Below are 17,061 nucleotides of genomic sequence, written 5' to 3'. Positions count from 1 at the left end.
CCCAGTCCAGGCATTTCACACAAATAGATTCATAAAAATATGAGTCCTTTTGCATCTGGCTCCTTTCACCTACTTCTTACTATAATATCCCCAAGGCTCATCCATTCTGTAGCATGATCAGTATTTATTCCTTTCCTTTTTTCTTTTTTGGTTTTGAGTCACGGTGTAACCACCGTGGCTGTCCTGGAACTTGAGCTGTAGACTTGGCTGAACTCAGAGATCCTCCTGCCTCAGTCTCCTGAGTGCTGGGATTAAGGTGTGCGCCACCACTGCGCAGCACTTTATTTTTATGTGTGAATGCTCTGCCTGCTAGTATGTCTATGTAGTACAGGTGCATAGAGCTCTAGGAGGCCAGAAGAGGGTGGATCCCCTGGGACTGGACTCCCAGATGGCTGTAGCCACCATATGGTTGCTGGTAATTGAACACAGATCCTCTGCAAGAGCTACCAGCATTCTTAACCACTGAGCTGTCTGTTCAAGCCCAGGCTCTCTTGTTCCTTTTGCGCCTGAGCTACGTACTATAGTTTGGCTAGTCTGTGAACTTTTGGGGGATTCGCCCATTCTCACATCTCACCACAGTAGTGCTGGGGTTACAGATGCCCCACACTGGGTCTGGTTTTGCCTGGGTTCAGTCCGAACCTGACCTGTGCAACAAGGGCTTTTGTCCACTGATCCATCTCCCTCCCCCACCATGTTTGTCTCTTTGAGACAGGACCTTATGTTGCCTAGGTTGGCCTCAAACTTAATGAGGTAGCCAAGGCTGGCCTCCAACTCTGTGTCCTCCTGCCTCAGTCTCCTGAGCTACCACGCCCATGGGTACCCTATTGTCACAGATGAGGGAACTGGTTCAGGGCGAGAATGAGTCACTTGCCCAGCATCTTTGCACCTGCAATGGTTGGCACAGGGCCTGGCACTGCCTTAGGACTCGAGCCTGGCAGTGGCCGACCCCAAAGATTCATGTTGTCCTTGGACTAAGGGATGGTCACACAATCCAGACAAGGCCACAGGTCTCAAGCTCCTACTGGGGGCACTGCTTGCTGCCCAAGGCCAGTGTTTCTCACCATCAACTTGGCGGGGGGGGGGGGGGGGGTGGGAGGGCGTAGAAGCAGTTACATATAAGCCTCCCTAGAATGGGAAAGTTCATGTCTTGATTCCCCTAGTTGAAAAAACATTTACAACAAGGAATCTGAGTTTTCAGGCTTTCGCTTCTCCTCCCCATCCCATTTCATTTTATTTTCTCTGTCTCTCTCTCTCTCTCTTTAATAAGTTCTAACTCTGCAACCCAGGCTGACCTCGAAGCCCGCAGCCCCAGCCTCCCCAGTGCTGGGATTAAAGGCGCGCGCCACCACCCTCCCGGTGCAGGGATGCGCGAGGCGGGCGTCTCTCTCCGGTCCTCCGACCCTCCTCGGGGAACTGGAGGTGGGCTAATCTTGTCCTCCGGATCCCCAGGACCTACAGCCACCCGGGACTCGCAGGCGCACACCAACACACTGCCAAAAGCATTGGGAAAAAAACAAAAACAAAACCGCGGTCTGCGGCGGCGGAGTCCGTCAGTGTCCCATCGGGCGGGCCAGGAAGGCGCCGCTCTCTCCCGCCGCGGGTCGTCTCGCCTCCTCCATCCCGTCCTGCTTTGCGGCGCAGGGGCAAGATGGCTGCGGAGAAGCAGGTCCCGGGCGGCGGCGGCGGAGGAGGCGGCGGCGGCGGCAGCGGCGGCAGCGGCGGCAGCGGCGGTGGACGTGGTTCCGGAGGAGACGAGAATAAAGAAAACGAACGCCCTTCAGCCGGATCGAAGGCGAACAAAGAATTCGGGGATAGCCTGAGTTTGGAGAGTATCCTAGAGCAGTGGCCTAAGTGGCAATGGCTACGTGTCGATCCGGGGTCGGGAGAGGCCGCGCGTGGCGGCCCCTGGGCGGCGGAGGCCGAGGCGTGCAGTTTCTCCTGCTCTCCTCTTTGCCACTCACAGGTCCAGGGTTTGCCTCTCGTCCGGTTTTTCCTCGCAAACGTCTCGCCTTCCAAGCTTTCCCCCGAGTGGCATGGAGGTGTTGGGCAGGTCCCGCGTAGCCTCTCAGATGTCGGTTTGGAGGGCTGAGCTGCGACTGACACTCCAGCCACCCCGCAGAGCTCCTGCTCGGTACCTCGAGCCCCTGAGCTGTGGAGAGGGAACTGCAGCCGGAACTGTTCAGCGTGGGGCCATTGTCAGACAGCTGTTAGGTGCTGGATGTGAACCGTAGATAGAGCTAGGTGCTTTGAAAGTGGAGGTGCTCCCCGGGAAAAGCTGCTCACCTGTTTAGCTTGTCAATATCATGCGTGTGCTCTTCTAAGTAGGTCCGTGGGTGTTTGGTCTTGTTGGAAGGTTCACGAAGAGCTGGAGGAATTACTTTCTCGGCTGTACGTCCGCGTGGGTGTGGGTGCTGGTGCAGTGTGTGTAGGTCAGAGGTCAACGTTGTCATCCTCCGCTCTACCTTATTTTTTGAAGCTGGGGGTCTTCCTGGAACTGAGCTTAACACCTGTGATAGGAGCTCACTGCAGGGATCTTTCTGTCTCTGCCACCCCGACTTTGGGATTGCATGTGCAAACCACTGGGTATGGCCTTTGTGCCTGTGTTCTGGGGAATCCCAACTCTCGCCTTCAGGTGTAGACACAGTCCTTTACCTGCCGAGCAATCTTCCTAGCTCTCAGAAATCATTTTCTAGTTTTTATCAGTGTGTATATCATTTGTGTGCTTACAGAAGTAGTACGTGCCGTTTTTGGTTCTGTGTGTTCGTTTAAATGTTTAAAAACTTTTTTTTTTTAAATGTATGTGTTTGCCCGCATGTATCTATGTGTACTACGTGTGTGCCTGGTCCCCACAGAGGCCTGGAGTTACAGAGGGTTAAGCACCTCCATGCGGGGGCTGGAACTGAACCTGGATTCCTCTGGAAGAGCAGCCACTACTCTTAACCACTGAGCTGTCTCTCCAGCCCAGTATGTGCGTGCGTGTGTGTGTGTGTGTGTGTGTGTGTGTGTGTGTGTAGATAGAGTTTTGCTGTGTAGTCCCAGTCTGCCCTTGAACGCCTGCCCCTCTGTACCTTCTGAGGTTTGAGATTAGAGGCACACAATACCACTGCCTTGGTCCTGTGTGTTTTTGAGGTGCATTTCAAATGGAGATGAGTTACAGGAATTTCCAAAAGAACAGTAGCTTTCTGTGTAAATGGTCACGGATTTGTAGCTTTGCTCTTTGCTCTCCTAGTGTCCCGTCATTCTTTTTTTTATTACCAGAATCTGTGAATGAGTACAGCATCAGCATTGAAATCCAGCAGCTCTATTTAATCTGCTAAGGTTTCGGCTCTGCCAACCAGGACTACCCTCCCTTTTTGTCTGAAAATAGTAACAGTTGGGACAATTCACTTTTCTGTAAACTTAGCCTTGCCCTTTGACAAGATAACTGTAAAAAAATGATTACAAAAGAATGCCATGGTTAACGTCCTCAGTCTCTTACAGGTGTCCATTCGGCTTTTGTAAGTCAGTGGTTGAGGGCCAAGACCCCTCTGTGGGTCTGTGGGAGGGGAGGTTCAAGGACCCATTCACAGCAGTTATCTATGATCATCAGAGAACACAGATTCATAACCATAGCAAAATTACAGTTATAAACTAGCATCGAAAGTCATGTTATGGTTGGGGGTCACCCTAGTGTGAGCAACTGTATTAAAGGGTCACAGCATTAGGAAGGGTGAGGACCGCTGCTGTAGGCTTTTCCTTGATCTTGCCTCTAGTTCTTCAGATTATTAAGGAGTCCCAGCAGCAGCATGGCTTACGGCACGGAGACTTCCAGCGGTACAGGTCAGTGTCCCGGACACCATGTATGGCCACCATTGTGGCATTTTCTAATGTGGCTGCTTTCGTTAATTTCCTGCTCACTCTGTTGTAGCAGAAAGTATGTCCAGCATTGCATTTATAATGAGTCTTCAAAAGGTATGTCATTTCTATATAATTTTAATTGGGGGGAGGGGTTGGTTGAAACAGGGTTCCCCTGTGTAACAATCCTGACTGTCCTGGAACTCGGTCTGTAGACCAGGCTGGCCTACAAAAACTCACAGGGCTCCGCCTGCCTCTGCCTTCCGAGTGCTGGGATCTTAAAAGCCTGCATCACCACTGCCCAGCAAAATTTTAAAATTTTATGAGGGTTCAAAATTTTGTGGCTCAGTGGTTAGGTACCAGAGGACCTGGGTTTGATTCCCAGATGGTTCAGTCTTGGGGATGTTGAAAGCCCGTTGCCAGCAAGCACTGCCTGCACTCATGTGCACACACACTCTCAGACACGTGTGGTTTGTGTGCATGCTGAGGTCTGCCGTGGCCTGTGACTAACAAGGTTAGGTGTTCTTCCAGCAAAATCACTCTTACCTTGTGATTGCTAAGTATGTCATGAGAGAAAACTTTGGAATTCTGTGAATGTGCATTCTTGTTAGGCTCATATATTCATATGTGTTCTGTGTGTGCTCATAGTGTCCAGCTGATTTTATGACTTATAAGCTAACATTTTGATGTTTAAATTGACTGAGGCTTGGTCAGCAGAAACCCTTTGAGATGGGCTCTTTGCCATAACTGACCCCAGTCTCCCCTTATTAAGCCAGGTATACTGTAGTCATATTTTTGCATATAATAGAATGCTCCCTTTTTAAATGCAACTTTATTGGCAAGAGTTTTATTACTAAGCCCCAGCCCTGATTCAGTACATTGGTCTTAGGTATGTGGTTTGGGCTAGTGTTTTTGAAGCAGTCTGTGTAGTCCACCCTAGCCTTCAGCTTGCTGTCTTACCACCTGCCAAGTGCTTGCTTTACAGGTGGGCACCTGACTTATGCTTATGCTTTTGTTGTTTTGTTTTTTGAGATAGTCCTACTATATGATTCTGACCTCAGAATTGCTATGTAGCCCAGGCTAGCCTTGAACTAGGATCTTCTTAAGTCAGCTTGCCATATGCTGGTAGTACAGGTGTGTGGGCATCCATGCCTGGCAGTCTCAGGTTGTTGTTTGTTTATTTGTTTGTTTGTTTTATGGTCCTGGGGGTTATACAAAGAACCTTGGACACTTTGACAAATGCTCTGCCGTGTGTTCATCCCTAGGTCTTGCTTTTTCAAGGCAGCATCTCACTGTGTGGCTTGGGCTGTCTTGCCAGGTAGGCTCACAGCTGCCTAATCCAGTCCCAAGGGATCTCATGCTGTCTCCTAGCGGGTGCCTATGGAGTAGGCGTTGGCTCCCCTGGAACTGGAGTCACTGCTGGAGGTGGCTGGGAACTGAGCACAGGTCCTCTGAAGAGCAGGAAGTGACTTAACCATCCACCCATCTTCCTAGCTCCTCTTTTTTAGTATGTTTTCATATTTTGTGTTCACATGGGTTTGCATATGGGTACATGTTTACTGAGACTCACGTGTAGAGATCAAGGGGACAGCCTGAGGAGGTCAGTTCTCTCCTCTCTCTGCCAAGGGTGGCATTCAGGTTGTTAGCTTGTCATCGTCTTGTCAGCTGATGTCTTTTCCCATTGAGCCATCTACCTGGTCCTATTTTTGGACTTACTGATGACATGAGAGGAAGAGTTACTAGGGTTCGGGGTAGAGTGGAGTAGTGTGAGTTTGCCTGCCTGCCTGCCTGTCTGTCTGTCTGTCTGTCTCACACATGGCCCTTTCTACAGACTGAGCCCAGACTGACTCAGTCTCCTGCACCAACTTAACCTGGCAGCCTGTGGAATGTCCTGTATGTGCTGAGCTGCTCCCTTGCTGGAGGAATTCTCGGCACACTTTCCTTTTTTCTTTCCGTGTTTAGGGTTGCACTTGGTTACTATTTAGTCAGCTGACTCTGGCATCACGGTTGTTTGATCAGGCGCTACTTGGTGATAGCTGGGAGCAGCTACGCCACAGTTCCTCACACAGCAGATTTTCATGAAAATAAGCCTCAGCAAGCTGGTGGTTGCTAGTAAACATATGCTGGTTATTGCTGTCCTTATGTTGGGGACTTGAGCAGCTCTGAACTTGTCTGGCACAGCAGCTGCCACTGTGCTTCATGCAGGCCACACCTCCACAGAGAGTCTCTCACTTTTTTTCTTCCAGCAGCAAAAGAACTGCACTCTGGTATGCCTGATGTGAAGCTTGTCCAGCTCTTTGCCCTTTAGGCAAAGATTATAGTTACCTCTTATTTGGTATTCCTCTTGATCTAAGGCTCTGGGCTGGCTTTCTTTCTCTTTTTGAGGCCCATGTGGTAAATGACTTTATAAACTATTGTAACAATGGAACCAAATGAACACATTTCTTTTTAAGATTTATTTATTTTTTTATGTGCATGTATGTCTGTGTGAGGGTACCCTGGAACTGGAGTGACAGACAGTTGGGAGTTGTCATGTGGGTCCTGGGAATTGAATCCAGGTCCTGTGGAAGAGAAGCCAGTGCTCTCAACCTCTGAGCTATCTCTCCAGCCCCCCAAAATAAATTAATTTCTATTGTTATTCTAGAGACCTAGAGATAAGTAGGTATCTCAGACATTTTGACGGGTTTTGGACTTAGACTTTACTACCTGTTTATTTGGGGTTTTGGGGTAGAGTCTCATAGCTCAGGCAGACTCTGTAGACAGGGTTGGCTTTGAACTCCTGCTCCTCCTGCCTTGGCTCTCGGGGCTGTATGTGCACTGCCGTGCCTGGCTCTCTTTAGTAGGCTGTGTCCTGGTAGCTTGTGATTCTGGAGGCTTGAGAGACTCCTCCAGAGGATTCAGGTTTTAGTCCCACCGCCTACATGATGGCTCACAACCGACTGTGACTCCAGTCTCATGAGATCTGACACCCGCTTCTGGCCTATCAGGTCGATCACACAAATGGTGCACAGACATACATGTAGGCAAAACACCCATACATATAAACATTTAAAAATCTTAAAAAAAAAAACGGTGATTACCGGGTAATATTTAAATAATTTAAGCAAGATGTGGCTCATACACATAATCTTGATAAATAGCGTGATAAATGGAGGCAGGAAGATTACCTTGGAATTTGAGGTCAGCCTGGGCTATCTAGTGAGTTCCAGACCTGCTTGGGCTGTAGTGTCAGACCCTACCTCAAAAAACCAAGAAAGGGAAAAGCTAATCATTTTATCTTGTGAGTTAGTCACTCTAGGACTTTGATTTATGGGTCTGTAGAATGTCACTGTTTTCTGTGTTAGCAGTCACATTGGCTGGTATGTGTTAGTTGTTCAGCTGTTTGGCAGGTGACATGTGTCACCACAAACAGTCCTTGAAACCTTTACCCTTACTTTATTATAGAAGATTCTGTACAAAGAGCTGCAGCTGGGCTGAATGGACCCTGTTTTGTGTTTCATCACAGGGGCTACTGTTCTCGAAGACAAAGACGTCTCCGGAAAACACTCAACTTTAAGATGGGGAACAGACACAAATTCACTGGAAAGAAAGTAACCGAGGAGCTCCTGACTGATAACAGGTGCTGACACCCGGACTGAGTACCAGACAGTGCACCCAGAATTCTCTCGTGTGCCCTCAGCTGCTCTGGCTCTGTGGGGCGGCTGTGCTGTGCTATTCCTGTATCTGTAGGTGAAGAGACATCCGGTAGCTTGCTCAAGAGCTGTGCTGGGGCTTAAGGTGTAGTTCAGTTGGTGGAGTGCCTGTCTATCGTTCACAGAACCCTGGCTGTGACCCCAGGTCACACATACCTGTAATCCCATGCTAGGGAAATGGAGGCAGAGGATCAAGAGTTCAGTTGTCCTTGGCTCCAGGGTGAATCTGAGGGCAATATGGGCTGTATGAGGTCCCATCTCAGATTGCTGCCCTCTCCCTCCAAGGAAGGTCAGTGTGTGAAGTGGTCTCTGGAGCATCAGTGTGGACCAGGTTGTTCTGTGCCTGCTGTTTGTAGGCTGCAAAGGCAGTTTGTTACCAGAGTGCTTCCATGTAAACATGTGAGCTTGACTTTTCATCCCTGGCAGACAGCTGGGGGCGTAACTCAACCCAGGAAAGATGAACAGCAGGACTCCTGGGGTTTGCAGGTGAGCCAGTCCAACATGTCCAGCTTAGCAAGAGACCCTGTCTCAAAAAGTAAGGTGGAGGCTATAGAGATGACACCTATGTTGACCTCTGACCTCCAATGCATGCATCTAGAAATACACAGGTGTATATACCATACACATACACGGAAGTTTTTAAAATTCATTTAAGTATTGTTTACATAAACCTGAAGCCTTCAGAGACTAAAGTATGGGTTCTTTTAATAAAAAAAAGTCCGATAGCCAGGTGTGGTGTCTAATGTCTTTAATCCTTTAATCCCAGCACTTGGGCGGTGGAGGCAGGTGGATCTCTGTGAGTACCAGGACAGCCAGGGCTACATAGGGAAACCCTGTCTCAAAAAACCAAAAAAGATTCCTGAGGTTACTGACCCCTCAGGAAGTGCCACCATGGTCTGTGTCAGGTATATTAGTGCAGAAAGCTTGGTGTCCCCAAGGTCACACAGGAAGAGAAGGCCGTGGGACTCCAGCACAGGCTCTAGTACAGTTGTTCATCGATCTTTAACATAACTGTTTCTTTGAGGTCTTTGTATGTTTGCTTGCTTGCTTTGTAGCCTAGGCTTGACTAGAACTTATAATCCTCCTGCCTTGGCCTTCTAAGTGCTTGAGGTACCAGTGGGCACCACTGTGGCCACCGTAATATCCTGCCACTTGATTTCTTTCCCACTGGGTTCTAGTCCTAGGCTGGCTTGTTTGAGGAGATAGAGATAGGCCTAGTAGGTGATCAGAAATGTGAGGTGGAGGTCTGACTTGGAACTTGTGCTGTGAGGGAGGAGTCAGGAGGGAGGAGGGTACGTTTGGGCCCAGTGCTCCTAGCCTTGGCTCACTCCCAACCCTCTGGAGTAGGTACTTGCTGCTGGTTCTGATGGATGCAGAGAGAGCCTGGAGCTATGCCATGCAGCTTAAACAGGAAGCCAACACCGAGCCCCGAAAACGCTTTCACCTGCTGTCTCGCCTACGCAAAGCCGTGAAGCACGCCGAGGAACTGGAGCGCTTGTGTGAGAGCAACCGCGTGGATGCCAAGACCAAGCTAGAGGCTCAGGTCATTGTCTTCTCATCCAGTTTACTTCACTGTGGACATTAGAGACATGACTTTTAAAAAGCCTGCGAACAGAGCAGTGTCTCACCTCAGATGCCGACAGGGCCTCCTGTGGCTAAGCGCGCACTCTGAGCTACAGCCCTGACCTCACTCTCAAAGGGTGAAGTTAGGTGGCCTGTTTTTCAGCTCTCAGGTTTTTTTTATAATTATCTCTAATCTTTTGATAATAACCAGGCTTCTTTTGGTGCATAAGTAGAAAGTTTTGTATTTTATACCTGGGAAAATTCTCGGGAGTATTTTTGGCAAAGATAGATAGATAGATAGATAGACAGACAAATAGATGAAAGATGGATGGATAGATAGACAGACAGACAGATATGATAGATAATAAAGGCTATATTCAACATATTTTAAGTTATTTTGTGTATAGCTGTTTTGCCTGCACTCTGTGCATGCTGGGGATGATAGATACTAAAGGTTACTCAGCCCGTTTACGTTTTGTATTATTTTATGTGTGTGGGTGTTTTAGCTGCATGTGTGTCTGTGCACAGTGTGTGTGCTTGATACCCACAGAGGGCAGAAGAGGGTTGGTTCTGAGGTAAAGATAGTTGTGGCTGCCATGTGGGTGTTAGAAAGTGAACCTGGGCCGTCTGGAAGAGCAGGAAGTGCTCTTAACTGTTGTAACCTCTGAGCCGTCTCTCCAGCCATTTTTGTTTTTTTTTTTAAAACAGGACATTATGTAGTCCAGGCTTAACCTGAACTCACTTTATAGCCAAGCCTGAACATACCCTGAGATTATAAGCATGAGTTCAGCTGTTTTTCTTTGGGTGTGGTAGAGCGCAAGACTTTCTAACCAGCCTCTTACTCTCCTCCTCAGTCTCTTGAGTGCTTCATATTTTAAGGTGTGTACTCCCATGCCTAGAAGTATTGAACCTCAACAAAAAAATTATTATTGTGTGTGCTGTGTTTGAGTATGAGTGCAAATGCACATACATTGACATTTATAGAAAAAAAAAATGGGTTATTTGGGTTCCAGATATCAAACTCAGGCTTACACAGAAACACTTTTGCCTGCTGAGCATCTCCAAGGCCCAGTATTGAACCCCTGATGCGTACCGGACGACGTAGAAACTGGCTGTTAAGTGAAATGAAGTGAATAAGCTACTTTGCCCTTGGGGGCCGGAGAGATCACTCAACAGTTAAGAGCACTGGCAGCTTTTCCAGAGGACCTGGGTTCAAGTCCCAACACCTACATGGCAGCTCACGTCTGTCTGCAACTCCAGTTTAAGGGATCTGACCCCCTCACACAGACATGCATGCAGGGGAAACACCAGAGCACATAAAATGAAAATAAATAAATAATTAATTAAAGGGTGTGAAACAAATTCTGTCCTGAGCTGTGCCTCAGGGGTCCTTTGTTTTGAAATTCTCACCCGGGAAGAAATAAAGCATAAAAATAACCTATGTATCACACTTAATCATTTAAGAAAGTTTTCTTTAAAAGTCAACTCGATGGAGCTGGAGAGTTGACTCAGTGGTTAAGAACACTGGCTGCTCTTACAGAGATCCTGGTTCAATTCCTAGCTCCCTGCGCCCAACTATCTGTAACACTAAGGGCTCTGATGCCCTCATCAGCACCAAGCACACATGTGATACACAGACATATATGCAGGCAAAACACCCACACACATTTGAGTAAGAAAAGTTAACTTGATTTCAAGGCATGATGGCACACACCTTTAATCCCAGCACTCAGGGGACAGGGGCAGGTGGGTCTCTGTAAGTTCCAGGCCAGCCTGGTCTCCGTAGTAAATTCTAGGCCAGCCAGAGCTGCTTGTCTTCAGAAAAGAGAGAGAAAGAGACTGAAAGTCACCTTGAATGTCTGTGCAGGTGCTACCAGAGTTAGAAGCCACTTGGGGGTCATGGGGCTGGAGCATTGGTCGTTTGTGCTGAAGCGTTCTTTGTGGGCTGCCTGGGGTGTGCAGAGCCGGAGAGTCCTCCCATAGCACCCAAAAGCAAATGTGGAAAGCCTCACTTAGCAGATCTTTTCCATTCCCTACAGGCCTACACAGCTTACCTCTCTGGAATGTTGCGCTTTGAACATCAAGAATGGAAAGCTGCCATTGAGGCTTTTAACAAGTGCAAGTAAGTCTTCAGTTCAGGAGCAACACTTGCTTTAGTTAAGTCTCAGTCAAGCTGCAAATCTTGCTACTGTCTGTGGAAGTTAGGACAGTTTGTTTTCCCGACCATGCTACTCTGGTAGTCAGTAAAATACCTTCAAAGGGCTTGTGTTTTGGTGTCCACTTGGTCCCTGTGAGTTTGTTTTCTTAAAATATGGCTGCTGTAATGTCTGCTGTTTCTTTGCTTGCAGAACTATCTATGAGAAGCTTGCCAGTGCATTCACAGAGGAGCAGGCTGTGCTGTATAACCAGCGTGTGGAAGAGATCTCGCCCAACATCCGCTACTGTGCTTATAACATTGGTGAGCAGGTGCCAGGGCTGAGCTCCTCCACTAATGTGGTTTGCTGCGGACACATGTGACTCTCCGGGTCTTAACATCCATCCTTGGCCTGGGGGTTTTCGTTTGTTTGTCTGGATTTGGGTCTCACTGTGTAGACCAGGCTGGCCTCACTCTCCTATAGACTCACCTGCCTTTTCCTCCCAAGTGCTGGAATTAAAGGCATGTCCTACTACTGTACCTGTCTTGGCCTTAGCTTTGAAGATAGCAAAAGTAGCGCTGTCTGATGTGCACTGTGGCGCATGACCCCCACACAGGATGGTGGTGATGAGCTGCCTGTGACAGCCTCACTCCAACCTACAGATCCTGGCTCTTTGACTTCTATTTGTATCTCTGTCTTTATCTTCTCTACATTCTGAGAACAGTCTCCAACCAATGCTATTTTTTTACTTTTTCGGGGGAGTTAAAGGTATACAGTGAAGCTAAGTGAAAGATTAGAGAATTTTCATATATTTCCTGAGCCCATACCTGCATAATCTCCCAAGGAGTGGGACCTTTTTCCTTGAAGATGTCTTGTGTGTTTGTGCCTGCCTCAGATTATGTATGTATGTACATACATCATTGCCTGAAGAGGTTCCAGGGTTTCAGATCCCTCCAACTAGAGCAGCTGATTATGAGCTGCCTGATAGGGGTGCTGAGAACTGAGCCCAGCGTCTCTGTAAGAACAGCAGATGCTCTTACTCCTGAGCCAGCCCCTCCCCCCCCACAGGGTAATACTTTTGTATAGTTGAGCCTGCGTAAACATACCATAATGTCTCAAAGCCAGCCCTTGACGGTGAGCTCTTGAGAGTTTAGACCAGTGTAATGACATACCCAGCATTATTACCATTGTTTGCAATGCCCCAGTCAGTTGCTTTGGAAAAACTCATCTTCAGAACAGATATTGTAGTGTGGGTCTACTTCACCAGAGGCAAAGAAAAGACTTCCCCTCCCTGTCTTTCAGGGGATCAGTCAGCTATCAATGAACTCATGCAGATGAGGCTGAGGTCTGGAGGCACAGAGGGGCTTCTTGCTGAAAAACTGGAGGTAAGCTAAGATCTACATGTTTCAGAAAGGTGATTTGAAGAAGTCCAGACATCATATGTAATTCATACATATATTAATTCATTACTACTAATATATGTATGCTTATAGTTATGTGTACATTATATTTAACTTATATGTATATTAACGTGCATATTTATATGTCTCTGTGTGTGTGTGGGTGTGTGTGTGTGTTTATAATTCTGACTGGCTTGGGACTCACAGAGATCTGCCTAGCCCTGCCTCCTGAGTGCCAGGATTAAAGGTGTGTGTCACTACACTTGATTTGTATCTCACTATGTAGCTTTTGATGGCATGAATCTTCCCATGTAGACAAAGCTGGCCTTGAGCTCATAGAGACCCACCTCCCTCTGACTCCCAACTGTTAGGATTAAGGTGTGCACCACCATGCCTGGAGACCTTTTCCCCTAACTTTTACACAGTGTGTGTGTGTGTGTGTGTGTGTGTGTACTTTCAGGCTCATTCTATATGCTGATCTTGAACTCATGATAGCCCTGCTCAGCCTTGTAAGTGTTGGGATTACAGATGTGACCCAGTATACATGGCAGCCCTTTCTTCCTCCCTGAGCAAGTAACATGAATTCATAGAAAAAATTGGGGGAAGAATTTTGACTTTCCATAAACTAAAATTCATAGTCCCAGAGAAAATTTAAATAAGTAGAAATCTGCTCTCAGATTGTACTGTGTTGGTTATGGGAAGAGACAGCTGGTGGGTGGCACTTATCTCCACCTGTCACACAGCCACCATTAGAGACAGGGTTTCTCTGTATTGTTTTAGAGCCTGTCCTGGAGCTCACTCTGTAGGCCAGGCTGGACTTGAACTCACAGAGATCCACCTGCCTCTGCCTCCCGAGTGCTGGCATTAAAGGCGTGTGCCACCAACGCCCGGCAAAAGCTTTAACTTTTTTTTTTTTTCAAGAGTAAACAGAAAGATTTTAATGCTCAGTTTTTACAAACAAGTTTCTATCCAATTTTATGGTTTACATTAAAATGTACTAGTGTTTTAAAATGGGCATTATTCAACTATCCTTCATACTCTCTTCCAATCTTTTAAAATTCATCACCGGGAGCTTTTAACTGAAGTAATAACTCTGCTGTATTTACATCTGAATGAAGAATAAACGAAATGCATCATGATTATTTTGGTTAACTCAGTGTATTTATAAAATGAAAAGTTCTATCAAAGTACTTTTCACTGGAAAAAAATAAATAGAACAGACAATGGATCTACTCAAAGTATACATTCACTTTGGTAGACTTCAGTGTAGGACAGTTCATGACAAGCATATTTGCCCTTATTCCCCCAGAGCTGATCAGCTTCCAAGCTAATGGTTAAATAATTTTAACTGAGATTTTATCATGTTGATATCTGGCTCATTCCACATCATCTTCCGCCAAGCTCTGAGCACTTACAATTCTCTGACTAATGGTTGGAAGCTTGGTCAGAAGCATCTGGAACACTGGTGGTGGAAGAGTCTGCTGCAACACTTGCAGCAGCTGCTGAGGCTGTCCACACACAGCTATTGCATTTGTCAGGTGGTCTACACCCTTCTCATATTCACCTTGTGCTAATAACTCTTCACCAAGCTGTATCTCTTCAAGGAAGAATTTTTAAACAGCTTCAGCATCTTTTAAGTCAGGTAACTTGGAAAGCCCAGCTCTTTCCTTAGCAAGCTTCTGTTTCTTTCTTCGTTCTCAAAGCCTGTTCTTGAAGTTGGGGTCACTCTGCCTTTTGCGGTCAAAGTAGATGCAGTACCCGATGAAGAGGGCACCGCACACGCCCGCGGCGATGGCACTGTTCCGGCCCACCATCTTCGCTCGGCTGTGACGTGTGCCGGGCCTCGGAGGCCCACCAAGCAGTGGTTAGCTCCGACAGACCGGAGCACGCCGACCGCTCGTAGGCCCAGTCCAGACGGAAAAGGAAAAAGCTTTAACTTCTAAACAATACTTTGCAGGCCTTGATCACTCAGACTCGTGCCAAGCAGGCGGCCACCATGAGTGAGGTGGAGTGGAGGGGGAGGACGGTTCCAGTGAAGATCGACAAAGTGAGGATCTTCTTACTAGGACTGGCTGACAATGAAGCCGCCATTGTCCAGGTGAGGAGGAGGGTCCTATGGGGCTCCTGTGTCTGCGTCATCTAGAATCCAAGTTAGAGTCACTCGGGGTGTTAAAATTTCCCCCAAACACGAACTATCTTAAAGCCGTTTGGGAGTTGGTAAATCTAAAGATATATTCCTTTGAACAAGACTATTTCAAAGCCAAGCATTGGGGGATTACACTTACAGGATGGAGCATTGAATGGTTTGCTTACCGCAGAGGCGCACATCAGGCCAGTAGGTGGCGCAGCTGCTGTGAGGCTGACTCCTGGAGTCTGACCTCTTGTCCTCACTGTCTCGCCCTGGGGCCACCTCTCATTCAGGAGAGCCTGGGTGAACCAGAATATCTGGTTCTGTGTGTGCTCTGCGTGTAAGAATCGTGTAGAGGCTGTACTGGAAGCTGCTTACTGACGTGATTACTTGTTGTGGCTGACAACAGCCAGCTGGAACTGCAGAGATAGGGATCCTGGGGCACTCAGTTTGTGAGGCGCCACTGATCGAGGCCTGAGAGCTCCCCAGGAGGGAAGGGCGCCTTTTAAAACAGTGCCAGACTGACCTTGGCCTCTTAGGTCATAAATGTGACATGCAGTCTGCATTGTAACTTGATGAGGGTGCTGAGTAGCCTCTGTGGCTGCTTTGGGTCGGGGCAGCTTTCATCAATTGAAGGGTTTACGTATAGACTGGTCTGTATTGCGTGTTGCTCGGCCACTGTTCTTTTTTGAGACAGGGTTTCTCTGTGTAGCTCTGGAGAACAGACTGGCCTCGAACTCACAGAGATCTGCCTGCTTCTGCCTCCCAAGTGCTAGGATTAAAGGCGTGTGCCACCACACCCAGCTTGAAGGGCTGATTTTAGTTTTTACATTTTTTTTGTGAGGGGGCACACACACGCAGACATGTTGCTCATGGGTAGTGAGTATGCTTATGCTGGAGATCTCAGCTCAATCCCTCAAACCAGGAAGAAAAATGCAGTTCAAGATCGTCCAAAGAAGAAATTGGGAAGGAATAATAAAGTAACTGTATTCCAAACGCTAGTAAATAAAAGGAAAATGCAGTCAGCCATGTCAGCTCATCTAGTCATTAGTTTAAGTATGTGCTTGCAGAAATAAATGCATGCCTTCTATTTGCCATCCCATCACATCACATTTAATAGCAGGTGTGCTTTCTGAGAGCCTCTGGCAACCTGTCTGTCTGCTATCAGACCTGCACTGCACATGGCTCACAGCACGCAGAGTGGATGGAGTTGATGCAGCAAAGCTTTGCTGTGGAAGAGGTTTCGTTGTTTGTTTGGTTTTGGTTTTGCAGAGCTGGGGATGAAACCCAGACCCTGAAGCGTACTAAGCAGTCACTCTTCTGTGGAGCTGTACCTCAGCTGTTTCTTATGTTTTGTTCTGTTTCAAATAGGTTCTTAGTCTGAAGCTTGGAACTCACTCTGTAGACCAGGTTGGCCTCAGATTTGCAGAGATCTGCTAGGATGAAAAGTGTGTGCCACCACTGCCTGGCTTTTTTTTTATTTTTTTATTCTTAATACTTAATGCTAGGGGTCACTGTTTTGGCACCTTCTTTTCAGAGATTTTAACTATTTGCAAGCTTGGTAATTTTAACCCCCTTTGATTCTGGGGGGGGGTAAAGGAGCTTGTCTTCATTTTGTTCATTGTATTTATTTTCTATTACATTGTAAATGTATGTGCTGATGGGAGAGATGCATGCCACAGCATAGCACACAGCAGGAGGCCAGAGGACAGTTGAGAAAGATCAATTTTCTCCTTTCACCATATTAATCTGTGGTTTTTTTTTTTTTTTTTTTTTTTTTTTTTTTTTTTTTTTTATGTCTTGAGTAGGATGGAGAGCATTAACCCTTTTCTAAAAAAAAAAGTGTGTGTGTGGGGGAACCCAAACAAATAAAACATTTCTTTACCATATCTCCTTGTGATTCTCTCTTCTGGACCTCTCTCTCTCTCAGGGCTGGGTGAGGCTTTGTTCCTATTCCCTTGGTTCTCCTGTGGGTGTGGTGGGAATGTGGCTAGGCTTGCCTTGTCTGTGTCTTAGTCACACAGCCCCATCTTCCAGGAATTTCTATCAACAAGTGAAAACAACCCAGGAATCCCTTTGCTAGCAGGAGACACTGGAGTCCAGTGTCCTTGTGCCGGCTGGCCTGGAGGCACCTCTTGAGAAGAGAGCCTGAGTTGCACCCTGAACGCTTGGAGCTCCATAAAACAGGTCCAGAATTTAGTGACTGAGACGAGTGGTAGCCCCTCGAGTCTAGGCATCAGACTCTGTGCCGCAGGCACACCTGGAACAGGGTCCAGCCACACACTCTTATGCAGCGAGTTTGCCCCTTG

General features: G+C 47.3%; 1 protein-coding gene and 1 pseudogene across 1 annotated transcript in view; one reads left to right on the top strand and one right to left on the bottom strand.

The window, feature by feature from the left end:
* The first annotated feature begins 1,633 nt into the window (after positions 1-1,633).
* Positions 1,634-17,061, top strand: part of Srp68 (signal recognition particle 68) — a 32,146-nt gene continuing 16,718 nt past the window's right edge. The window contains exons 1-8 of the mRNA XM_051180942.1: positions 1,634-1,829; positions 3,753-3,819; positions 7,340-7,453; positions 8,874-9,069; positions 11,129-11,211; positions 11,438-11,547; positions 12,527-12,609; positions 14,582-14,722. Of these exons, the coding sequence (XP_051036899.1) occupies positions 1,649-1,829; positions 3,753-3,819; positions 7,340-7,453; positions 8,874-9,069; positions 11,129-11,211; positions 11,438-11,547; positions 12,527-12,609; positions 14,582-14,722 (975 nt within the window). The 5' untranslated portion in view covers positions 1,634-1,648. The remainder of the gene's footprint in view (positions 1,830-3,752; positions 3,820-7,339; positions 7,454-8,873; positions 9,070-11,128; positions 11,212-11,437; positions 11,548-12,526; positions 12,610-14,581; positions 14,723-17,061) is intronic.
* Positions 13,764-14,542, bottom strand: LOC127219422 (mitochondrial import receptor subunit TOM20 homolog; annotated as a pseudogene).

This window comes from Phodopus roborovskii, unplaced genomic scaffold, assembly GCF_943737965.1.
Source record: "Phodopus roborovskii unplaced genomic scaffold, PHOROB, whole genome shotgun sequence".
Taxonomy (NCBI): Eukaryota; Metazoa; Chordata; class Mammalia; order Rodentia; family Cricetidae; genus Phodopus; species Phodopus roborovskii.
The sequence above is the reverse complement of the archived record's forward strand: the minus strand, read 5'-3'. Positions and strand labels throughout refer to the sequence as shown.